The 25,629-nt window shown below is 39.3% G+C and overlaps 2 protein-coding genes across 6 annotated transcripts in view; both read left to right on the top strand.

Moving 5' to 3' along the window:
- The window catches only part of LIMS1 (LIM zinc finger domain containing 1), a 67,356-nt gene extending 54,218 nt beyond the window's left edge, over positions 1-13,138 (top strand). For 3 of the 5 annotated variants that reach the window (XM_077173367.1, XM_077173368.1, XM_077173366.1), the window contains exons 3-11: positions 1,629-1,695; positions 3,793-3,913; positions 4,766-4,915; positions 6,122-6,272; positions 7,058-7,150; positions 8,563-8,611; positions 10,719-10,794; positions 11,044-11,235; positions 11,615-13,138. In XM_077173367.1, the coding sequence (XP_077029482.1) occupies positions 1,629-1,695; positions 3,793-3,913; positions 4,766-4,915; positions 6,122-6,272; positions 7,058-7,150; positions 8,563-8,611; positions 10,719-10,794; positions 11,044-11,191 (855 nt within the window). In that variant the 3' untranslated portion in view covers positions 11,192-11,235; positions 11,615-13,138. The remainder of the gene's footprint in view (positions 1-1,628; positions 1,696-3,792; positions 3,914-4,765; positions 4,916-6,121; positions 6,273-7,057; positions 7,151-8,562; positions 8,612-10,718; positions 10,795-11,043; positions 11,236-11,614) is intronic. The other 2 variants (XM_054653201.2, XM_054653194.2) reach the window with 1 other exon arrangement.
- A 3,433-nt stretch (positions 13,139-16,571) lies between these two features.
- LOC129117451 (E3 SUMO-protein ligase RanBP2) overlaps positions 16,572-25,629 on the top strand; it is a 33,698-nt gene continuing 24,640 nt past the window's right edge. The window contains exons 1-8 of the mRNA XM_054628109.2: positions 16,572-16,836; positions 19,277-19,344; positions 19,884-19,995; positions 20,890-21,042; positions 21,901-22,131; positions 22,565-22,710; positions 24,113-24,305; positions 24,980-25,070. Of these exons, the coding sequence (XP_054484084.2) occupies positions 16,762-16,836; positions 19,277-19,344; positions 19,884-19,995; positions 20,890-21,042; positions 21,901-22,131; positions 22,565-22,710; positions 24,113-24,305; positions 24,980-25,070 (1,069 nt within the window). The 5' untranslated portion in view covers positions 16,572-16,761. The remainder of the gene's footprint in view (positions 16,837-19,276; positions 19,345-19,883; positions 19,996-20,889; positions 21,043-21,900; positions 22,132-22,564; positions 22,711-24,112; positions 24,306-24,979; positions 25,071-25,629) is intronic.

The following is a 25,629-nucleotide window of genomic DNA, read 5'->3' as shown; positions in this document are numbered from 1 at the left end:
AGCAGAGGTTGAAAATAGAAACAAGACTGAATGGAAACCAACCTGCCTGATGCAAACAAAGAGGGGAAGAAAACCTGTTTGGTCTGTTCAGATCAACATATGGTGGCTTTGAAATCCAAGCAAACCTAAGCATCCCCCAGTGGACCACCTGTTTAAACAGAACAGGAAGCTTTCAGTTTTTTTTTTCTGTTTGGAAAGGATTTTATCATGCAGGAAGCAAGCACAATTCACAATGAATGAGTAATTTCCATTACTCCTTGAGAAAGTAATAGCCCTGTATCTCTCAATTATTATTTTTTTTAATTAAAAAGTAATCTGTTTTAGAGTATTACACTGGACTAGCACTTGATAAATTTCTGACAGAGACTTCTGAAAAGGTCTGTACTGAGTTAATGTCTTTCTGTTCCTATTAGGTGCAATTCAGGTTTGGCACAGGAATTTTCTTCTAACCATAAATATCTAGTGAAATGTTTTATTAGATCCCCATCCTGCCAGTTGCAAAAGTATTTATTATGTTTATATTGTATTAGATTCTTGTCATTTCATATTATACAACAGGTGATCTTGAACCACATTTCTGTATTTTCTGTCTATGCACAAATACTTACTTTCTGGGTAGTATTTTGTGCTACTCACTTGGTTTTGTCTTAGGCCCAGTGAAAAGAAAGGAGCAAGGTTTCCTGCTGTCCTCCTTGTTCCACTGTTTAAACTGAGACATTCAAATCCAAACATTTTATAGTATACCTGATATTGTCTACCTGGTTTTGACATGCTCATTGGCATTTGTATCTAATAATAATGGTGCCTGAAGGTATCAAAACATTTCCCTTCATTTCAGCACATATTTGCCTACATGTTTTTACATATTCTTTGGCTAAGCTACTAATGCAGTGCTGTTGAATCTTTTTATTCCATGTGGGTTTTTTTTCAATGGGAGCTTGAACTGTAGCTGAACTTACATAAGCTGTGATAAAATTCAAATCCCTTAAAATCAATTTAACTTGATCGATGTAATGAACTTTGCTCTTTAATATTTGGACTTGATTATTTTAAGGGTCATTCCCAACCTAAATGATTTTATGATTCTATGAAATAAGCATCATGAAGGAAAAGGCTTATTTCCCTTCATGGTTTGGCTGAACTGCTCCATAAATTGCAAAGATTTCTGCCCCTGGGTGTTCTTCCTACTCCAGCCTCCACCCTCTGGTATGCTGGGTCATTCTGGCAGGAAATGTAGAATGAGGAAGACATCAAATAGGTTTGAGGAAAATGCTTCTCCCCTCCTGCTGGCCAAGACTGTTTGTTAGCTAGTTTCCTGCTCAGAATGTGTTTAGTTGCTTCAGTTTCAGTAGTTTGTCAAAATTCAGATGTCTCTTGTGATGTAAATGGGTGACAGAAAATGCCTTATCCTCTCAGCAGTACTGGAGAAATTATGTGCTATTAACACTACATGCTAACTAGTAGGTGAATTAAGGTGGGTGGATGTAATGCCTAGCACATGTAGCTCATGGTCTGGTTGCTTTTGCTCAGCCCCTCTTGTTTTACTACCTAATTGTATCTGGAAACACAATAGGCTGTTACTGCATTTATGTTAAGTGCAAGTTCCTCATCCCTCTTTCTATTTGCAGTTTGAAGGGAGGAAGTACTGTGAACATGATTTTCAAATGCTTTTTGCCCCTTGCTGCCATCAATGTGGTAAGTTTTAAGGTGAAATACTTCACACTGATCACAAATGGGAGTGTCACTGGGGGAAGATGTGCTGCCCTTGTATCTGTTTCCTGGGAGGTGCTTATGTTCAGCTGAGCATCTGTACTTCAGGAATGAGCTAGACTTCAGAGAAACTGGGGAGTTGCTTTTTCTAAAGGTCATAAACCAGTAGGATTTAAAATTATTTAAAAATTTATTTATTAAAAAAAAATAAAGTTCTTTTAGTAAATAATTTAGCTGTTGAGCCGATGATCCAATGCACAGACCATTCATAAACTCCTGATTGCATATACAATTATATATAATACTTGTGATTATTTATATCTGTACATCTCTATGTGCTGACATTTGTCCCTTCTCATGTAGCTGAAACCATGCAACAAGACTTTGTCATCTGCTTTGACTCTTGTAACCCACATGTGCTGTCTTACTTCACAGAACCTGAGACAATATTCATCATCTAGTGTTATAATCAAGTGATGGTCAGCTGGACCCTGCTGATTTTTTTGAAACAAATACCTTTCAAGCTTCAGTGCCTAATATCCATCCTACATGATACTGCTTTTTATTTGCCACTGTTGATGTAGATGCTTGTACATCTGCTGCACTGTAATCACTTGCATGTTTTCTTTTTCCCCTGTGTGTGACACATTTTGCTGGGCCAGAACTGGGAAGTTATTACTTGGCTATTTCCTAAACTGCTTTGAAAGCCCTTGTGTTTCTTTGGCACCTTTGGCAAGGTGCTAAAGCTTTAATTTATCTCAGTGAGGCCTTTCCTTTTGTGGAGGGAGGTGTTGATGCTAAGGGAGGTGTTGACCAAGGGAGAGGGAAGCAGATGCTATGGAACTATGAATTTAAGGCTGCAGATGTGAACAAGCAGAGGAAGAGGAAGAAATGAGTTGGTGGCAATTTGTGAGGAGCTATGCTATCTCCAGGATTTCTCCTGCACGGTTGGCACAGCTCCACCTTCTCCTATCCTCTCTCCTGGTATTGCCAGCTCCCTTAAAACATCATCAAGGTCCTGCCCAGAGCTGGGCTTTTACACTGCTTGTACTTAATAAACACTGACAGAGTCATTGGGGCTGTTGTCAATGATGAGGCCTTGAGCATTCCTGACATGTCTGGAGTCCATTGGATTTGTTCTTGCAAATCCATGAATTCATGGGAATGCTACAGAGTTGCATGCTGGATGTTATCATCCACACCGGTAGGTACCTGATCACTCCCCTTTGGCAGCTCTTGGAGTTGTTCTCCAAAGCCAGAACTCAGCCTCTGACAGTACTGGGAAGCTGAGCTCCCAACACGTTTTGCACTGCTCAGAACCCCTGTTACACTGTCCATCAGCATAGAGAACAATCAGGTCACATGTGATGGACATCACTGCCTGTGCAGGACAGTCACACTGCATGCAAAACATTCGTTCTCACACTGTTTTTTTAATGCCTTATGGGACAGGACTCTTTGTGGTAGGTCAGAAGCTGTGTGTGTTGGATTGACTGTTCTGCAGCTTCACTGCACCTTTGCATTTGGACCCCATGGGAGTTTTTCTGCAGGATGTCCACAGCCACCCAAGTTCAGTTCTGTTGTGCCTTGAGTATAGAATACCTTCAAGGCTTGGTCCTAGTGGAGTAGAAACCTCTGCTATGTATGAGGCAAATTAACATTGTCATACTCTTAAAGAAGAGAAGGAGAAAAATGATTAGGGCACAAGAAAGCACTTACTGTATTAAGTACTCCATCAATTTCTTAACAGCTTGAGAACAGACAAGTAAAACCAGTGAAGGGACCAAAATAGGATTATTGCAGGGAGAAGGTGGAGCGTGCACATTGAAGGACTTGTACGTAAATAGCAGAAGGTCCTCTATCAGCAAAAACATTTTCTTTTAACCCAAAACAAAAAACAACAAACAAACCCAAAATTCCAGGGTTTGGAATCAGAACTGTGATATTGAAAGCAATGTGTCCTACCAGATTTTAGGGCGAGGAAAGGAATGATGATTGTAGTCATTGTAGTGATTCATTTGTGAGTTACTTTTAAGTTTGTCTAGTATGGTGTTTTACATCCTGGTGTTGTGTTTCTTACAGGTGAGTTCATTATTGGTCGTGTTATTAAAGCCATGAACAATAGCTGGCATCCAGAGTGCTTCTGCTGTGATATCTGCCAAGCAGTATTGGCTGATATTGGATTTGTCAAGAATGCTGGCAGGTAAATCTCCACCCTTCCTTCTGTTAACTGATCATAAATTAAATGAACTAATAGTGGGGGACTGAGAGGTTTTGGTTCCTGAGGCTTTCCAGCTCGAATGGAGCAACTGAAGTATTTTCTGTGATATGGTCTAGTTGGGCATCACAAAACCACAAGATCTTAAAATATTGACATTTTGCCTGCTTCAACACCAAGTTTCATGGCAAACATTTTCTTTACCCAGTGACCTTTTGGGATCATTGTTATATGTAATAAGAGAGAAAACTTTCAGATACAGAAGCATTGTATTTTTTTTTAATAAAAATGTTTACTTTCTTTTTCCAACTTGGTTCTTCAATTTTGGTCTAGTTTGGTGCCATATTTAATAACAATTGCTTAATGTTCAGTGGGACCCTTCACAGAGTAGGATATTTTTGCCAGCTATGATCAAAAGAATGTTTTACAAGTGGATTATATGGCCATTGGCTTCTTATGTATAATACAATATACAGAATTATCTACAGAAGAAGGACCTGTGTGCTCATACAGCTTTTAATCTAAATTTTTAAGATTTTGAAAGTAAAACATTCATCAATGAGAATCTATAAGAAACCTTGTTTTCTGTGTTTCAATACAGCTTTAACTCAGCTGAAGAAATGATACCCACTCCCATGGTGACAGAAAATTAAATGATCACTCGGAACTTGGGCAATCATTTCGGTGCTTTGAACTTGTTTTGCCTTAGCAAGGAAGTTGTTTTAACAAGACTCAAAAAAGAGCTGATTGAAATGAGGTTCTGAGAGATTTTTGGTTTATATTTTGCACTGTAGTACCTGGTAGCAATACTTACCTCTCTTTTTTATGCCATTTCAGACATCTCTGCCGTCCTTGCCATAACAAGGAAAAAGCCAGAGGCCTGGGAAAGTACATTTGCCAGAAGTGTCATGCTATTATTGATGAACAGCCTCTCATATTCAAAAACGATCCTTATCACCCTGATCATTTCAACTGTGCAAACTGCGGGTAACCTGAGTTCTGCAATGGGAAACAGCAAAATGCTGGCCTTATTTGCTTTATCAATTTAAAGTGGAAACTTGTCCTGTACAACTCACAAGAGGGGGCGGGGTTTGGGTGTCTTGTGGCCAGATGTGTGTTACTGGTTTTGGCTTGTGGGGCTCAGACAACAGCTGACCTGCTGAGGACTAAAAAAAGATTGGACCCTGCAGGACAAGGCAGTACCTTACAAAATACCAAGCATTGGCACAGATATAATTTCTATAGTAGTGAAATTATATAGCTCACCATTCTGCTAGGGGGAGAAGTGGCTCTTTGTTGTTGCTTGAATTACTATCTTGCCTGTGTTTTTTTTTTTTAGTTCAATGGCATCCAAACTTTGTTCTCTTTTTTAAGAAGTGTCTTTTTTAAAAGCCTTCTCCCATCTCATTTTATCATCTTCTGCAACTGCAGCATATGCAACTGCATATTTCTACATTCTGCACTTATGCAGAGATGAGCATTAGAGCATGGAGCATTATAGGACATAGCATGGATTCTTAGTTTATTTCTGCTGCACAGGAAGCTACTATCTCAGTGCCACAGCAAAGGCTGATTTGAATAACAGTATGTAGTGTTACATCAGTGGCAACCAGTTGAGAGTGATTGTGTTTGTGTGTATTTGTGATTACAGTCACTTTTAAGGTTTAGCTTAAGGTTCTCAGTATCTAACCATGCAAATTACTAAAAAGTAGAGTTTATAAGATTCTGCAATGGGAAATGAATAAGTCTAGCTCATGTAGGTCTCTAGTTCTCTTTCTCTAAAGTTTGATACAAGGAAAATGTAACTAGATATAGAGGACTACATTTTACTTTCAGTTGCACTTATGCAAATCTAAAATAAACTGGTGATAAGTGCCAGAATATAAACCAAACACGTTCAGCTTTCACACACAGACTTGCACTGCTTAAGCAGAATGACAATAAGTCAGTAGCTGTTTCCAGAGAGACTCAGTGCACCTTGCTTTGCAGCCTGTTCTCAGCTTACTGAGATCAGCGGTGAACTGTGTTGAATTGTGTTATATTTGATGCAGCTGCATTAGTGTAGTATAAATATAATTTCTAAAGCAAATGCTGATTTTTTTTCGCTCCATTTTTCACTTGAGAGTGGAAACTCAAGAGTTGACATTTATGAGTGCCTTTATTCATGCTCTCAATTCATTAACTTCTGAACAGGAAGGAACTTACTGCTGACGCTCGTGAGCTGAAAGGAGAACTCTACTGTTTACCCTGCCATGACAAAATGGGTGTCCCCATCTGTGGGGCATGTAGGAGACCAATTGAAGGCCGTGTGGTGAATGCTATGGGCAAACAATGGCATGTGGAGGTAAACATCAGATGCTAAATGATCTCTCTTGCAAATGTAAACCTTAGCATATTTATCTGTATTTATTCTGTTCAATTTCAATGAAAGGATTCTCAAAGTTTGCAGCAATGATTCTCTAAGTGCCTTCTCCAAATCCCTCTTCAACCTTATTGTGGCCAGTCTTCCACTGTGAAATAGGAGTTACTTATCACGTTACAGAGAGCTTTGAATGTGAAACTAAAATCAGTAATTCAAAGGAAGCCCAGCAAGGTCCTTACAAAATAAAATTTCAGAGCTCAAAGCAGTTCATGTGGAAAAACAGTCAAATCTGTGCCAACTGTGTTACTAAGCATCATAATACCCCAGGTACATATTTCTTTAACAGTTCATGTGAGAGTTCATATTTCAAGACCACATACAAGATTTAGTTCCACATCTTCCATTTTAATTAGATAAATTGTTTATTTCTTCTGTTATCTTGTAAAAGTCTCCTCTAGGAAATGCTTTCTTCACAAGGGTACAATGATAATGCAAATTATTCAACAACTCTTAATTCTGTTCATTGATAAAAATTGAGACTCCATTGCTTGATTTTGTTTTGTAACTTTTGGATTGAAATGTTGAAGACATTAAAATAATTAATATTTTAATGGCCTAAATGTAGAAACAAAAGTTTTAACTCTGCTTTTCAAGATGGCTTAGTAGACTTCAGCCATGTTCAAGTAGTGGACATGGTTAGTTTGCTTTCCAGAAAAAATAACATTACTTCCAAAAGATAAAAAAATGTATTGTAATTTTCTTTGTAGCATTTTGTTTGTGCAAAATGTGAAAAACCATTCCTGGGTCATCGTCATTATGAGAGAAAAGGCTTGGCATATTGTGAAACCCACTACAATCAGGTATGGTTGCATATTTTTAAATGGCATTAATTGGTAAATTACAAATAGGTTTTATTTGATATAGATGGAAAACCATGGACATTCTTCTGTTTTGTTAAAGGCACCTCTGGATGTAATGGCAATTAGCATATGTTCTGTTGCATTTAATTAATACAGATTTCCCTCTTCATCTGTGGGGCATTAAAAACTGCAGGTATTTCACAAAGGCTGGCCAGGACAATCAGCATCAAGTTGTTCTTCAAGCTTAGTGGTACTTAAATAGAGCTGTTACAGGGCTTTGACATGCCTGTGGATCAGAGCAGCTAATGACAAGTAATCTCTCCTAAGAAAATAAAGAAGATTTGCCACTCACTGACTGCGTTTGGAGGCCCCAGTGAGTCCCGTGGGTTTCCCTGCAGCTGCTGCTCTAAGACATTGTGTGTTGATATGTGCTCCTGCTCAGTCATTAGGTTGATAAAGACTTCCACGACTAAATTTGTCAGAAGACACCCTCTAGTGACCACTTGCATTTATGTAGAAGTTACATGTGGCAGCACCACCCCTCTCCAGACGCCCTTGGATGGGGAGCCACCCCACGATGCATGGACATATTTTTCTTTGGAAGCCATCTGTGTCACGTCACATTCACCTCCCTTGCCTACATAAATACCTGAGAGAGGTTACACCTGGGAGTTGTATGGCACCTGCTAATTAAAGATGGATTCTTAATTGGTCATTAGTGATGGAGGGCAGATGGTTGGTGCTGGCACACTTGCAGACTGTAAATGCTGTGACGTTCATAGTAATGGGGATGGGCCAAGTCTGTGCACCAGACAAGAGCTGTAGTAGAGTGGATGTCTTTTCTGAGGTTAACTACTACAGTAAAAAAACATACATACATGAAGTTTTTGGCACTTCTTATATTGTGGACGAATGCTAAGCCTGGAAAAAGAATTTTTTTTTTTGTCTGAAATTTTCCTTTTTTTTTTTTTTAATAAAGATAGAATTTTCTTACAGTTACAGTAATGCATTATTTTAGTCATGCATCTTAGTCCAAATGTTACATTTTCGGGTTAGTAACCATATGTACATGAAACCATTTTCTGGTTAGTAACTATGAGTACATGACACCAACTGCTGTATTTCAAATCTTCAGGATTAGAGAAATCTTGAAACAAAACAAAATCATACTCACGGAGAATCAAAGGTAGATAAAGGTTTTCATCTTCAATATTATCAAGACTTTTTGTGATGAGATGATGTAAAATGTACTTGGAAAACCAAACCACTTGCCAGCATTCTCTTTATTTCACTGGAACAAACAGGAAAGCAATTGTGCCCATCAGCTGAAACATAGTTGTTTTACTAGTTTGATAAGTTACCTTCAATAAAATCATTATATTAAAAATTCATTACTTCTCTTTTCTCTTCAGCTGTTTGGTGATGTTTGTTTCCATTGCAACCGTGTGATTGAAGGAGATGGTAAGCATTTCTCTGTTTCCTTAAGGTTCCTTTTTGATGGAAATTCTCTTCAAAAGTGAAAGTAAGGGGGAACCAGCCCAGTTTTCATTAAAACAAAAACATATGTTCTCTTCACTGGAAATTAAATTAGAGCTGATTAGTCAGGTACCAAATGTTAGGAAAACCTACCATCATTTCATGATGATAAAAGAACACCCCATGGCCAAAGAGAACTGTGAAACCCCTTAGTGACAGCAGAGGCCAGGGGTGCTGGAAGATGCTCATAAGTCACTCCCTGCCACACCACCTTCAAAAAAGAACACATGCAAGGGTAAGAAGGAGCATACAGGCATCTCACAAATGAATTTGTGGATCCTGAGCCAAATTTGAAAAATATTTAGATATGAAAGACATAGGTAGGCACTGTTAGGAATTTTTTTTAGATGCTTTGTTTCCATTATGTCAGCTTGAATCCTGGATATATTTACCTATTTCAAGCACCTGTCTTTTGAAAATCTAGGCTTATGATAATGTCACAAAACCAGGCATGATCATACTTGGAAATATATGTCCTGTAAAGGCAGAACTGCAAGTAATTTGTTTGGTTTGTTATTGTTTAATTTGGTTTTTTGGGAGAAGGAGGTGGGTTTGAGGGTTTTTTGGGGTTTTTTTTGATAACTAGCTCTGATGAAATGCCAAAAGCAAATTATTCTACCTGAAATAATGTGGCATTATATGCCTATTTATCCTGCCCAAAGTGAATACTATGTTAGCTTCATCTAAGCCAAAGGCATTAGCAAAGCAAGAGGAAGCTTCTAACATTCAAAAAAAGACATAAACTAGTTTATAGTCATGTAACTATAGGGTAAGCCATCTGCATCCTGTAGATGTGCTTTCCCTAGATTTCCTGGACTGCACTATGCCTGCAGAATGACAATCCAAAATGCTTTAGAGGAAAGAGTCCTCGTTTTCAGGAAAATTCTACAGGAATGAGTAGAAATGGAACTTTTCTGATAACTACATCTCTGTATGATTCTAACCTTTCACCATATATTCTGATACCCATAATGTAAGTTTTGGTCTCTGAACTGAAAATATTACAGTATACACTAATTTCTTTATTTTCAGTGTATGTCTTCAATTACATTTCCTCTTTCAGCTCTGCATACAAATTTTGAGTTAGCTGTCACAAATTTGGTATCCCATATTGTTCCCTGTTGGGTGAAACAAATATCTGTGGCAGCAGTTTTTCAGGAGGGTGTCTATGACTGCATTACTGAGGTTGCTTGGGAGCAAGGACTTTCACCTGTCTAGTATTATTCTGGAAAATAGTGGAATAACTGTGTATCTGTGGACATGCTTGCCCCATAGTGCAGGAAAAACCCTCTGCATGACAATGCTTTGGTTTTCCTTGTTGTTGACAAAATACCATGAAAAAAACATTGAGAGCTCAAGTGAGAAAAACATTATAAGAAAAATATTATCCTGCATTCTCTAACTTAGGAGAATTTTGTCAGGGGAAACTGGGAAGCTGTACTGAAAAAGAGAAAGAACAGGAACTGGATTTACCTACAGAACAAATAGGAAATAGTTACTTTCTCTTCAACACAAAGAATAAAGAGAGTCCAGGGTTTTTTTTCACCTTGGTAGTGCTAATTTACCAGCAGTGTTTGGTTGCTGGCTTCACATTATTTACTTCAGCTGGGCAAGTGCAACTGTTGATTGCAGTGCAGTCTGAACTGGATCTGAGAAATGAAACTGTATGAAAACATAAACACAATTGTGCTGGATTGGTCTTCAGCTGGAAGCATTTCCTGATTAAGTTGGAACCTGGCCTCACAAAACCATTGCCTGAGATCAGCTGGATATGAGATGAAGTGGAAGCAAAAAATAGGAGGCAGAAATAGGTTAAGCTGGTCTTGCCTCAGGGACAGCTGTATCAATGCTTCACAGTCCTGCTCATTACACTCTAACGTGTGCCTCGCCAGTCTGGCCATGTTATTGTGATCCTTGATACAAGAATCAATGAGTGTTCTTCACACCTCATGAATATGTAAACTTAAAATTTTTGTAATCACTTTTTTTTTTATTGGTAAGGCTAATGATTTCTTTTTTCCCATCTCCCTAGTCGTGTCTGCTCTGAATAAGGCATGGTGTGTGAACTGTTTCGCTTGTTCAACTTGCAACACTAAGTTAACTCTCAAGTAAGTTTATGAATAAGTGTGATGTCTTCAACACATATCAGTGGCTCTCTTCAAAGTGTAGATGTTGCTATAGTGTAGCTGTTCCTGTATGAAAAACATGTAAACAACATCAAGGAAATAAGTGTCTCTTCCTCTTGCTCCACTCAGTATTTTCCATCTCTTTCCACTGTCTCTTCAGGTCTTCCTTCAGTTAGTCTTCCTAACTCTTCTCCTTTTCCATCCTTTATTTTTTCTTGTTTAACTCTAAAGGGATAAGTTTGTTGAAATTGATCTAAAACCTGTCTGCAAACACTGTTATGAGAAAATGCCCGATGAATTTAAGCGACGACTTGCCAAACGGGAACGTGACGCAAAGGATAAAGAGAAGCAGAAAAAGAAAAAGCCAATCTGTTTGTAAACTTCCTTTCCTTCTCACCGCCACCTCTGCTCCTTTCTTCTGTGGTTAGTCCTAAGGATGTTTTTTTTGCACTTTTGCATGGAGTTATGGCAGTCAAAACCAAAACATTTTTCACGCAGCTGCAACTTGAAGTACTAACTTGTTATTCCATTATCTTATGTTTAGTCTACAATTAGATTTGAAAAGCTTTCTAAATTACACGGTTAATAAATATGAGCTTTTGGGTAAAATCTGCATAGCTTGCTCAACAGGGTATTGTAATCACTGTCTGCAGTGTATAGAACTTATAACTTAGTGTATTTGTATAAATTGGGAGGCTAATTTTTTGCTTGTGCACATTTAATAGGAGATTTTTTTTTAAATTCTTTTTTCACTATCTCATCTGCTAAAACTTTGTCTGTTTCTTTTGCTTTGTTGTTTTAGGAATAAATTTGTTGAGTTTGATATGAAGCCTGTCTGCAAAAAATGTTACGAGAAGTTTCCTCTAGAGCTGAAGAAAAGACTGAAGAAATTAGCTGAAACTTTGGGAAGGAAGTAAAGACTTCATCTGCTCTCCTCTTCCTTTGTGAAAGTCTTAGAGATACTTCTACTTGTGGGGTAGGGGGGAGTTGCTGCTTTGAGGCTGCAGTCAGACAAGAGATGCTGATGCATGCCTTCTATCAACACAAAATATATTAAGATTCTCTGTTCTCTATACATGATGCTTACTTGTTGACAAACAGACCATACTTCCAAAATAAATACCAGCTCACCTGAAAGGTTTTTGACCAATAATACCATTGTACTGATGCAGGTGGCCCATTCTGTACACTAATTCTCTGTGGAACTCTACAGAGAGAGAAAATTTGCTTGTGAACACCACCTGTGAAAACAAACTTTGCAAATGTGCCCAACTTTAGGGATGTGTATTGTCATTTATGTTAGTGAAAATATTAACCTTCATATTAAGCATGCAGACAAAACTCACCCAGCTCAAGTGATTTGGGCAGGAAACCAGGACACTTTGCCTCATGGAAAAATTCACACTTGGAGTTCAGGCCAAGTCACCTCATTAAGGAGCCTTGTCTCAGATGGTTTGAAAACTATCACATTTCTAAATACAGCCACTGTACAAACGACATACATAAAATTATAAACATGATAGATTATGCTTATATGAGGAATGTTTCTACATCAGGCTTAGCATGAGATACTTATATAAAAAAAATGTATTCCTATTGCAAGAAATGAGCATACTCAGAACTACTTGAATTTTGCTATATTCCACTTAAAATAACACATTAACTTCTATATATGCTTTTGCATTCTATTTACTTTTTGTGCCTTATTCTGCTGGACCATACATAACAATGTACCATTAAATATATATAGTTTTATATTTTATTTCATATTTTTATGCAGAAACTATTATAGAAGGTATTTTCAAAAGATAACATACTTTGCCTTAATTATACAGGATGCAAGAAGTACTTTATTTGAAATGTGAACATCTGCATTTAAAATCTAGCTTCTAGACTTCATTGATTTTCAGAACAATACTGAAAATGCATATTTCAATTAACTGGCAATATTACTTTTACACCTCTGTGTGTAAATATGCAAGGTTTGATCCTGCTAGGATCTACTTCTTTAGCCATCCTCAAGGACTGAGCTTACAAATAATAAAAATTCTTTATAACATACATTTAATTGTTTTATACTGTTGAGTTCTGTCCATGCAAATTTGTTTTATTTTTCCCTTTGTTATAGAAAATACGTCTACTTAGGTCTTCTTGATGGTACGAAGTATGCAAACTTTTTTTTTTATTTTTATACATTAGTGACTTAAACAGATGTTATGTAATTATGTAACAGGAAGTAAAATTTTCTTTCCTGTTTATGAAAAATTAGTTACTTTAAAACAATTGCTTTCCTGTGTCATCAATAAAGGCCATGTTAGTAACCTTGTATTGCCTCTCTGAAATAAATGCTTGAGATGGGTGGGAAAGCAGTAAGGCTCTCTTGGATTCCTGAGCTTTTACCTGTGACTATGTAAATACTTCCTTATTAACGTGATTTAAAGGAGATATAAGCCTTTCCTAAAGGCATATGTCTGTATGGAGTTCCAAGGTTCATAAAAGAAACCACAGTTTGTTTCGTAAGGAATAGCTTGATTATTCTGGATATTTTCTCAATTGGCACAGTCACTAGGTTTTCCTAAAGAAAGTATCTCATCTGAGTGTAAAACATACACCCTCCTGTTAACTTTATCTCTCCTGTTTTCACTGTAACGAAACTGTCACCCCAAACTTCCAGTTTATTACTAGGTAGGGTATTTTTTGGCTATTTTATCCTACATAATTATTGAATGCCTTAACATTCATAAATGTAGTCAGTCTGTGACCCTGGTGAAGACTATACAAGCTTAAAATGTCCTCAAAAATTGTTTACTTAACTAGCACAGTAGCCCTATTGGAATTTTGGACTGTGCCATGGATTCAGTAGACCACACACACTCTTGCTTCCTCCTGAAGTTAAACCTGACTTCTAGGTTTTCATGTTACACTGCCTGTACATCTCCTCCTTCAGCCTGTGTGTGCCCAGCCTTACTGCTCAGGGTTGGGAAGGGTCACTAGCCCCAAAGCTGAATGACAAGACCTGGCTCATATCCACATTGCTCAGGGTTACATCCATCTGCAGCACAGTGGCCTCAGATTTCCCTGCTCTCTGGTGGCCCTTGGGGCCTGGCACAGGCTGGGTTTTTCCATTTCCAAGTTCCTGATGGTGAACACTGTGCTGCAGTTCACCAAGGCAGCACCTTCTGTTTCATGAACTCTAGTGTGTGTGTCAGACCCCAGGATGCAGCACTCAAAGCATCTGAGGGTACTTGAGGGTTCAAAGCCTGATGAAGTGTGGAAAAATGTTGGATGGAAGGGACCTCTAGAGATCAGCTAGCCCAGCCATCTGCTCAGAGTGGGTCTAACTTCAGAGTTGCATCATACAGAAGGTCTCGCTTGGCCAAACTGGGAACATCACCATGCAAGGAGATTTCACAGGGCTTTGTGGACAGTATGTTCCAGTACTTCATCACTCTCATGGTGAAAATATTATTACTGGAGTCCTATCTCAAGTGGAGTGTTCCCCAAATCCATACTACTCTTTTGGGAACTTTGCCATGAACTGTCACTGGTACAATATCCCTGCACATGGTCACGAAGAGGATTAGTTAAAAGCAGTGCAAGGCAGAGCCAGGGAGCAAGCTAGTAATTAGGCAGCCTGGACAATTACACGTCTGGTGCTGAAGCTCACTTCCTGGCCCAAAGTATTATAAATATTTGAGTAGCTGCACATACTTTCCTAAAAGATGTTTTCTAGTACTGTTTTTCTACCCATGACCCCCTGTAAGGTCTGTCGAGGAATCCGTGAGCCTGGGATTTAGGAATGGATGCCTCAGGAGCTTTGTCCCTTTCTGCTGCATGGATCAACTCAATTATGCATGGGCAAGAGAGGTTCCTTTAGACAGCCTGGCCAGGCTGACAGCAGGGAGCACTCCAGAAAGCCCAGTGGACGTCGCTGTGGGGGGAAGAGCTGAGCCTAAAGCCTTTTGTCCTGTGCCCAGTACAGTGAGCACACCCAGTCAGGTTGCAGGGACACCTCTCGAGCCTGGGCTGTCCTGCCTGCTGCTGTGACCACCAGGGACAGCACAGGGAGTGCCACTTCTACAGCACCGGGTGAGAGTGACCAGAGCCAAAGTACAGGACCTGGTCTATATGAAGGCAATTTCCCATGCCTCCCCATCAGCTAAATGCAGTAATATTCTCCAGTGAGTCAAGAAAACTCTGATGTTCTCCTCTGCACCACCACCAACACTGCCATTACTTAGCTTGGCAGGTGCAGATAATAAATTGTTTGATAATCCCAGCTGCAGGTACACTATTAAAAGCACAGAGAAAAAAAAAATTTTTGCAGAATTAAATGCAGTGTCTAAATAAATCACCATTAATAGAAGAAAGAATAAAAGAAAGCATTAATTCTTCAGTCAAGGTCTTACATGGATGTTGCTGGTCTTAAAGAAAGAGTTGGCTATGTTTCCTTATTTTCCCTGCAAAGAGGGTAAGAGCTGCGAGGCTGTCAGTATATTTAAGGGGTAGCAGGAACCCTGTGACTGTCAATGGGTTGTTTGAGATTGAGAACTGGAGAAATTTTTAATTACACTTCTTCAGAGACATGGCTCAGTGGCCTCATTTTGACCAAAGCATCTGAACTGGCAGGAAAGATGGCTAATTCCAGTGAGTAGAATCTGAGGCTTCCTGCAGGGAATTTCACCACAGGGCTCATCCTCGAGCCACCAAACCTGTAAAACTTGCAAATCTGTCCTGCCTTGAGGGTTGCTGGTCTATCTTTTAGTCCATGTTCCCAGCTGTGTTTTAGAGCTTAATTGTTTAATTATACTAGCCACAGTCCTTGGAAAAAAAGGTTTGTCACCACAGCTGCTACAATATTTGGAGACTCATTTTCTAGAACACTGGATCTCAGTAAGAAGGCCCTTATGCTTACAGATTAAATTTATAGTTGCTCTGAAGTATAGAATCATAGAATAGTACAGGTTGGAAGGGACCTTAAAGATCTAGCCTTTAACGGGGGACCCTTCCCACCAGGCCAGATTGCTCAGAACTCCATCCAACCCAGCCTCAAAAACTGCCTGGGATGGGCACCCACAACCTCTCTGGGCAGTCTATGCCAGTGCTTCACTGCCATCACAGTGAATAATTTCTTCCTTGTAGATAACCTTAACAGCCCCTCTTTTAATTGTACCCATTACTCCTTGTCCTATCACTACAGTTCCAGACAAAGTCCCTCTCCTGCTTCCCTGTAGGTCCCTCAGATACTGGAAGGTTGCTATGAAGTTTTCGTGGAACCTTCTCTTCTCCAAGCTGCACAGCCCCACCTTCATCACCTTCATCACCTTGTCTTCGAGGGGGAGATGCTCCAGTCCCCCTGGCAACTTCGTGTCTCTCCTCTGGACTTGCTCCAACAGTTTCACGTCCTCAAGCCATTCTTATAGTGAGGATGCCAAAACTGTTACTTAGCCTTAAGGGAAAATTTGTTACCTAAATATATATATATGTATATATATATATATATATATATACACACACACATATATACATAGATATAAACATATCTAGAGTATATTAATGAGGTGATAAATATATAATCACCATATATATTTTTATATATTACTGAGGCGAGTTTATTATAGTTTTAGGTGAGAAAATGCTATCATTTGGTTTCTCACAGTTTCCCAGGACAGATTTTTTCCCCCGGCCCCCGCGCCCCCCGTGCGCATGCGCAGCTCCGGCCGGCCCCGCCCCCCGGCCGTTGATATGGGGGCGGGAGGCGGCACGCGCCGGGGCTGCGCGCGCCGCGTGGCTGAGCGGGAACTTGCGTAACGCGCGGCGGCCGCGTCGCTCCTGCGCTTCCTTCCTCCTTCCCTCCGCAGCCGCCGGGCCAGGGCCGCCGGGCCGGCCGGGAAGGCGCGTTCCGCCGCGACAGAGGCCGGGCGCGGTCCCCGCCGCCCCCGCGGCGCCATGATGAGGCGGACGAAGCCCGAGGTGGAGCGCTACGTCGCCTCCTTGCAGGCCGCGGCGCCGTCCCCCAGAGAGGTGAGCGCGGCCTCGCGTTGCCCGTCCCCGCCGGGCCCGGGCGGCGCTGCGGCCGCTCCGTGCGGCCGGTGCGGGGCCCCTTCCCGCCCCGCGTGGGGCGCTGGCGGCCCTGCCACGCATCCTGAGGGACCGCGGGGGGGCCTCGCTGCCGCCGGGCCGGGGGCGGCTGCGCTCGCTGCCCCTGCGCGGCCGGGCTGGGGGCGGCTGCTCTCCGCGGGCTCCCGGCGCCGAGCCCGGCGCCTCGGTTTAGGGGCTTGGTATGCTTGGCCCGTCCTCGTCCTTAGCGGTAGGAGGAAAAAGGATCCCTCTCTGGAGGGATGTCTTTCTGGAGATACTGAAACCTCACCTGGACGCGCCGGGATCCCGTGCCCTAGGTGGCTGAGCCATGGCAGGGTGTTGGATTAGATGATCTCCACAGGTCTCTTCCATCCCTGACTATTCTGATGTTCTGTGAGTTAAGGTGTCTTTGGGAGTATTTCTGAGCGCATAATTACTTAGTGTCTCTGTAAATCGAGTGAGATAGGGGGAGCTGAGGAAGGGCCCAGGTGTTTGGCGTACCTGGAGGTGCTTTCCCTAACTGGGAGCAGTGGTTTACTAGAGCTGTGCACCTGTAATTTACAACTGGTAAGCCCTAGTGTAGTTTTAAAGAGTCCATGAGTTCTCAGAGTTCTCTTCTTCAGTTTTGTAAGAGTTTAGTTCCTGTGTTTCCCGAGTTTCGTTTCTCAGAAAAAGATTCTCGGGTTTCATTTTTTCAGAAGAATCTAAGGAACATGTGAAGCACTTCCGATTTTCTTTTATGTGTTGTGTCATTAATATTCTTGTCTTTGTAGTAGTATTAGGAGAGGAGGAACTGGGAAAAAATAATCTTTCTGTTATATTTTAGTAACTGGCCAGAAGGATGAGGACCTCTGCATAACTTGTTACCATTTTTCATTGTATCTGGAAAGGATCTCAGTGAGCAGTCTGATGCAATTCGTGGGAGCTATTTAATCCTGAAAGATCCTGTTCCACTGCTCTTGAATTGATTTTTTTTAACGTTAGAATATTCAGCACTGTGTTGTGTAGTGTGAATACTTTCATGTTCACTATTATGCAGTAGGGCCTTTGTGCGGGCCTTGTGTACATCATCATTATTTGTATCTCTTTCCCAACAGCAACAAAGTTGGTCTGTGGCTTAATTGCTTTGGATGCTGTTCAGAGTAGCCAATGTCAAGGGCATTGCTCTCAGAATCATAGGTGCTCTTTAATTGCTTTGGTGTTCCTACTGAACTCAACAACAAAACAAACCCTCTCCTGTTGGTCCATATTTACTTCTTTAGTTTTTTTTTTTTTCTTAATAAGTAATGCTTACAACTAATTGTATAAGCACAGTCACTGGTGGAAAATGTTACTGATTTTCCTGTTGTGTTGATTTTAGGAGGGGGGTGCTTATAAGGCTGCAAAGCATTTATATTGAGGTTTCTTTCATCCATGTTTAAAAGAAGATGCCAAATGCAGCTCCACTCTGATATGCTTCAGTGTTTCCCTTTTATAGCAGGCTTCAAAAATACAGTCTGGAAACTTGAGGTGTCCTAGGAGGACTGCTTTCATTTTTAACTGCTTAAAAATTTGCATGAATTACAGTGGTGAGAGAGGGAGGGAGACTTATAATTCAAGTGAATTCAAAATATACGCGCTTGTTTGGAATCATATTTGTAACTAGCTCCAGCGTATCTTTGTTCAAAAGCAAAATTGTTTTTGAACTGATATTGAGAACTCAAGCTTTAAATTTGTCTGATTTGTTTGTAACTCAGTTCTTTAACTTGCTCCTTTCACTTTTCCTCCTGATCACGCTTCTGCTGCTTTGGCTTCTTTTGTACTGCCTTGTAACAGGAAGATTGTTTCACCTCTTGCTCCTAGGGTGTTGTATGTTAAAGTTATTTTAGTCAGAAATCAACTGGTGCATGAATGCCTTTCTTACCCAAATGAGATTGACTTAAGCAAAAGTTGCTGTTTCCTCAAGTATACTTAAACAGTAGTGTCTAATTACAGTACACTACAGTAGGGCTAAATGGCAGATCTCTCTTGATTTGTGGAATATCTTTTTTCCTTGCTACATTGCACAGCGATAAACTAAATGTGGATTACACTATTCTTCCACTCTCTTTAATGAGTGATGTATGAAGTGCCACGTATATAAAGGCTTGTTGTTGTCTTCTCTTGTAATCTCTATCTTCCTAGTAACCTATTTATAGCAAAAACTTTTATTCTTTTCATTGTTTAACCTACATCTTTCAGAAACAAACCCTTATATATGATGGGTGGATTTGAGCTGATAATGAATCATCAAATTCAGTCACTTGAGTATTAGGCATTGCTGAAGAGAGAGGTCACTTGTTAGGGTTTTACTTTTGAAGTACTGAATGTCTAAAGTGTGCTTGTCATGCTTTTTCTCCTTCAGAAATCGATGAAAGGATTCCTCTTTGCTAAGCTGTATTTTGAAATTAAAGAATATGAACTTGCTAAAAGGTAACATACATTGATGGACATTTGTTTTTTTTGTTCTCTAAATGTAAAAGAAAAGCTTTGTTTTTATGAAGTAGACCAGAGAAACCAAGATGAGTATCATGCTGCTTTAAGCTAGCAGTGTGGATATTGAATGTTCTTTTAAGTTATTGTTTTATTATTTGAAAAATCTAAATAAGGTAAGCTATGTGGTACTGAAAAAACTTACCTGGCTGAATTGGCTTTGGTTTTTTGCTCGTTGTATTAAGTAGTTCTTACCATTTCTACAAATTCCTGCTTTTGGTATTTCAATCAACAGAAATACTGGCTGGTGAGTAAGTAGCATTTGTACGGGTGTAAACCATATTGCTGCTTACTTAAAGGTCCTGACAAAGTGTCTGGAACAAAACATGTCTATGCTTTTGTGATTTGGCTAAAGCATCTAGAACAAAATATGTCTGTATGTCCTGTATGGCAGATAAAGTTGCTGTTAGAGCTTGGGTGGGAGGGGGAGTGTTAGTGAAAAATACTTGTTGAGTAACAGACTTTTTTCCCCTTCATAGATATATATCTACATACCTCAATGTACAAGAGAGAGATCCCAAAGCACACAGATTTCTTGGACAAATTTATGAAGCTGAGGATAACATAGAAAAAGCTTTTGGGTGTTACAAGGTAAGTACTACATTGAGCCACAACCCCTAATGTTCTGCTTTATTCCTTTATAAAAGGACTTCTAAAACCTTCTGTGGCTGAACATTCTCAAAGCCATAGAAGAAAACATGCTCCTGGGAAAACTGTGTCATACACATTCAACAATGGAGAGCACATGAACCACTGTGGAGAGGATTCTTCACTTGATATTTCTTGCTTCTGTAGTATATTTTGAAGTTGCTTCTTTGTTTTTTCTTCTGGACTTGATCTTTAACCTGCTGTTAAATTCTCCCCAAGTCATGCATAGCCTCTTGGACTACTGTCATAGAATCCTGTCATACAAACTGTGATGACAACTGGAGTTTAGTTGCTGCTAGAAGACTGTAGGCTTACTGTGTTTTGTGTTTGGCTGGTTTTGAAGAGGGCAGGTGCAGAGGGGAGGGTCAAATCTAATTTTGATTAGGCAAGCATATTAATGTCAAATTTCCAGTTGGGTTGCCTTTGTTCTGGTTTCAGAGAGAGACTCAGAAGTCTGGCCAATACAACTCTGTGTATGAAGTGCTATCACACTTCTTAAACTGTGTCTTAATTTTTTAGAAGTTTTTGCACCTGGCTAGACTAGAAGTTGTTATAGTCCTGCTGTTTGTGTATAGCAGTAGCTGGTGATAGATGCAGAGGAAATGGTTTGCATTATTTCTTTTATGCTTTTCTCAATTTTAACAGTTCTATTTGGGTGCTGTAAACTAGTGGTAGCATGTAGAAAGGCTTTTCTTATATGCTCTGTATTTATAGATTTAACTCATTTGAATAGCTGTGTATGTTTGTGGGGGTGTAACTCTTACCTGTTGTACATGGATCATAAGTTAAAGTTGCCTTTTTCTTTTTTTGCTCCTGTGTCTACATGGGGAAAAATAGCGTTCTGTGGAGTTGAACCCAACACAGAAAGATCTCGTATTGAAGATTGCAGAGTTACTATGCAATAATGACATTACTGATGGAAGAGCAAAATATTGGGTTGACAGAGCTGCTAAGCTCTTTCCTGGGAGCCCTGCTATTTACAGGTTGAAGGTAAGTTGAAAATTACCTGGTTCAAAGGCTTGAGCAAACTTTCAGCACCTGTGTGGAGTGCCTTTTGCATGTTGCCTCAAGCAAAAGTCTTGCTAAATTATTTTAGTATCTTTAATATTAAAACAACTATTAGATGTTACACTCCTTCTAGTCTGACATTTTTATCCAGTTTTAAAGGAAGCTGCAGCTGCGTGGTTTCATACCCTTTCTAATGTTTCAAGTTTAATTTTCTTCCAAAATGCTGAGAAATTGTTATTTATCACAGTCAAGAAGTTGAAGACTAGATAGGTGTCATTTGTTCTTTCCATTGTGTCACTGGCAGGAAGGTAGCTGATCTGTGAACTCAGACTTTGTTGCTTTACACTGCTTTTTGTTTTTAAATCCTGTATTATGATCATTTCTGCGGAGTGTGAGAAATGCTGTAATTCTCAAATACCATGTAAATACTTTATGCCACTCAATGTTACTTTTGCACTGATATGTTAATTTTGCGTTGCTTTTTAATTTTGTGTAATTTTGGGCAGCAGCCACATTGAGGTCTCAAGGTGTCTGGGTTTTTTTTAAAGCAAGGTAGTCTATGGCATGGTCTGCTATCACTGAACCAAATGTTTTGAGAAGCACTTCTCTCTTGGTAAGAGGCAAATTCTTCTGAGGACTTTTCTTCTGTGATAGTCATGTACATTTTAAATATTTGAATAGTAATCAAATTTCATGTAATACCTGAAAGCTATTAAGAGTGCTCTACCTAGAGCAATGTAGTCTGTGTAGTGAAGGAAAGAATAATACCCAGTACTGTAGTTGCACAAAAGACTGATGTGGCAAATGAAATATTAATATGTTGCCTTCATGTTTCAACAGGAGCAGTTACTGGACTGTAAAGGTGAAGATGGGTGGAATCAGCTTTTTGACCTGATTCAAGCAGAACTTTATGCAAGACCAGATGATGTCTACATAAACATCAGACTAGTTGCGCTCTATCGTTCAAATAACAGATTAAAGGATGCTGTGCTCCACTGTCAGGAGGCAGAGAAGAGAATACCTTTGCAGTCAAGCTTGGAATGGTGTTCCTGTGTTGTAGAGACATTTGAGGTGTTTAATCATATTTTGATCCTGTGGTAGTCTTCCATATCTTTTTACCTGGTCTATTTCTCTTAGTGTCCTTATTCTGGCAGCTGTTTCTCAAGGGATTTAACTCCTTCAAATGCAAGTCTGCTGAAACCAGTGGAACTACAAAATACTTCTTGTGTGGTTTTTTTAATTGGAATTTTCTCCCTAAAATTAAACTTTATAGAGCTATTGAGTTTCTAACCTCAAAAGCTGAGTTAGACACAGCAGTTCCATTAGGGATAAAATTGCTCAAGCAAGTAGTTCCCTGGAACTTTGCTGCTGAAGAATATGTTAAGGTCTCACCTGTGAAACTGGATTATGCAATAAATGCTACTAGTGTGTTTTGGAGAAGTACTGCCCTTGTCTTCATGGAAGGATGACTGTTCCTTATCCTGTGATGAACTTTCTTCTTTAGGAATATCTGGAATCTTTACAAGACTTGGAGTATGATAAAAATAACTGGAGAACTATCAAGAAAGATCATCTGCTGGCCTATTCCAGCTTTGTCAAACTGACACTTTCTTCTAGAGATGTTCAGGAATGCAGAGAGGCACTTGAAAGGTACTGTTTAAACTTTTCTGTAGTAAGAAAAAGCCCTCTAAGAATTGTTTGGGGTCATATCAGCCAAGCTTCTGTTTCACAGCTTATCTTGTTTTTGGATGGGAGAGGAGATTCTCTGTACTGACCAGCAAGAGTGTTTCTTACTAGGTGTGAACCCCAAGCTATCTTTTGACAGATGCTTGAATGGTCAGCACACAGCCATGGAGAAGACTCATATCTTGGGTCTTGGTACCTTCTTTTCCTTTGATTAGAGAAGTTGTTCTGTACTTCAGCAGTTGACTAATCCAGATTTCCCAGACAACTGGAAAAAAACACCACCCCAAAAAACTCCAATCCAAACAAAGCAACAGAAGTCAAACTGAAAACCCAAAACTACCTCTTGTGTGTGTCAACTTTGTCCTAGTCATTCTATTATTAAATAAGAGCACACTGGAGTAATTAGGAACTTTGTGTCTATAGTATAATAGGGAGGGAGGAAACCACCTGAAGCAAGAATAGCCTCCTTCAGAGGAAACTGGTGGTGTTACAGCTGGCTTAAAGGCTTACCAACTGTGGTGCACCTAGAGCAGTACAAAGTAGTGTTTGTAGTCAATAATTTAAGATCTGTGTTTGTTTCTTGCCATTATCTTTCGTTTGTTACTGGTTGTTACAAATTTATTGTCGTTCCTCAGTACTGTAATGGCTGTTACATTCTGTTCTGTAAAAACATTCTTGAGTCTGTTAATCTTGCATGAGTATTTGAAGCAGTACAGAATGAATGAGCAATATTTAATACCCAAGTATCTTTTATTTTATTTTATTTTTCTCCTCTAACAATGACCATGTGGAGTTTTCTGCTTCTGATTTATTAGAGTGTTTTGAGATGTTCACATCTGAAGCATTTCCAGATCATAGCAATGCTAACAGCCATTATAGTCTTGTCCAGTAATTGAAAAATTGTTTTAACTGTTTTCTGGAAGCCCTCTCCTGAGTGGGGCTTGTATAGTAATCTAAAGGCACTAGAATTTCTGTCGTACCTTCTTTTTTTGAACAGCCTGTTAAACAGTATTTTGCACCTTTCTGATAACGAAAAGAACGGGCAGAATCAATAATACCTCCTGTATGTCTCTAAATCTGCAGAAGTGAACAAGTTTATCCACGTGGTTCAGGACAATAGTTTTAAAAGTAGCTGTGCAAAAATGTGATGAAAAAGACTAAGTATCTAGGTAATACTTAAACTTGAGAGCTTTGGGAGTTTGAGGTGATTATATTTTCTAGTAACTTGGGTTTAAGCAATAGAAACAGTACTTAGCATTGACTCATGAGGTTACTTAATTCACACTGAAATAGCACAATCAACCACAATCAGCTGCTATGGCTTTTACCAGGACTCTGTTTAGAATTAGTCTTCTCTGCATTTTAGTTTTGATCGTGCACTTCAGTCAGTAAAACCATATGTGAGTGCAGCTGATGAGTTGTCTCGTACCTATGTGGAAATGAAAGGACAGCTGTACATGCATGCTGGAGCTTTGCTGCTGAAAATGGCCCAAGACAACGAGACACAGTGGAGACCTATGTGTGAACTAGCAGCATTGTGTTATCTCCTGAGTTTTCAGGTAAATGATTTCTCAGTCTAAGCCTTCAGTTGATGCTTTTCTTGAAATTTTCTAGCTGTGCATGTGTTGAATTCCTGTATTCCTGAGATGAACTAGTGTTTGTGTATCTAAAGGAGAACTGTCCTCACTCAGCAAACCCTCCCCTGTCACAATTGTTTAAAATTTTCAAATGACACAAATAGGGTAAAAGTATACCTTCAATTGTTCCCCTTGCCAGAGTAACCTTATTCTTAAGTATTAGTGCATTTATTTCCTGTAGTGTATTTCCTTTTTCATAATACAAGTACACATGATGAGTGTTAAACTTTAAAAATTTAAAATTTTAAATTTAAAAAAAAATTAAAAATCAAGGTTATTTGCTTTATGAATTCTTTGCATTGACTGTCCTTATTATACCATTGCTTGCATTGCAGGTATTACTTGCTCTTGTGTACACTTAATGTTACTTTCAACAGCTATACTTGCACATCTGTGTACTTTAGGTGGGTTTTCTGCTCTTTGCCCATCCCATACAAAACCATAACCCAATATATGTACCTTCAGAATGAATAATGCCTGTTTTTTTATAGCTTTCTAATGGTAAAAATAAGCTTATTTCTTAATTTCTAAGGTTCATTTAAATGTCCTGCTCTTACTGTGAAAAACCTGTAACAATTTTCTCCTTACTTCACCAGGTTCCTAAACCAAAGTCAAAACTCATAAAGGGTGATCAAACCGGACAAGATATGCTAGAAATGTTGGCCTGCGATCGAAAAAGCCAGTCTGGTAATAAAAAAATAGTTGCATAGGTCCATTTTAGTGCTGCAGTTTTTCTGTAAAGTCTAAGATTTGTTAAAGAACACATTTGTGTATCTTGTAACATTATCACTCCAGTATATAGTAAAGCCTTATAGATTCTGACTACATATGTAAAACAAAACAGTACTTTGGTTCTGACACCTAAAATTATTTTTTTTCCTCTTAAGCTGCTGGAAGAGTGTGTTCTCCTTGTTTCAATAGTAGTTGGATTTTTTCCTCCTTTTTGACTTTCTAGCATGCTATGGTAGAATTTAGTTTTTATTGTCTGTTAAATCTACTGGAAATGGCTTCTGCCTGCTGATGCTATTTTGCAAGTATTGTTAGCCCCAAGAGGGAAAGAAAATATTAGCTTGTTTCCCTGATCTTTTCATCCTTTCACTTGTTCATCAGCTTTGGTCTTTTTCCTGCCAAGTATAGACAGTGTTTCAGTCTACAAAATTCTTAGAGGGCCTAGATGAAAACAGATGAAGCTGCCAGACATGAGGTTCATTTACTTCAGAATGGATTTTGTTCTGCTTGTTTTACA

This window comes from Agelaius phoeniceus, chromosome 2, assembly GCF_051311805.1.
Source record: "Agelaius phoeniceus isolate bAgePho1 chromosome 2, bAgePho1.hap1, whole genome shotgun sequence".
In the NCBI taxonomy this organism is placed as follows: domain Eukaryota; kingdom Metazoa; phylum Chordata; class Aves; order Passeriformes; family Icteridae; genus Agelaius; species Agelaius phoeniceus.
Note: the sequence above shows the minus strand (reverse complement) of the source record. Positions and strands in the feature narration are given on the sequence as shown.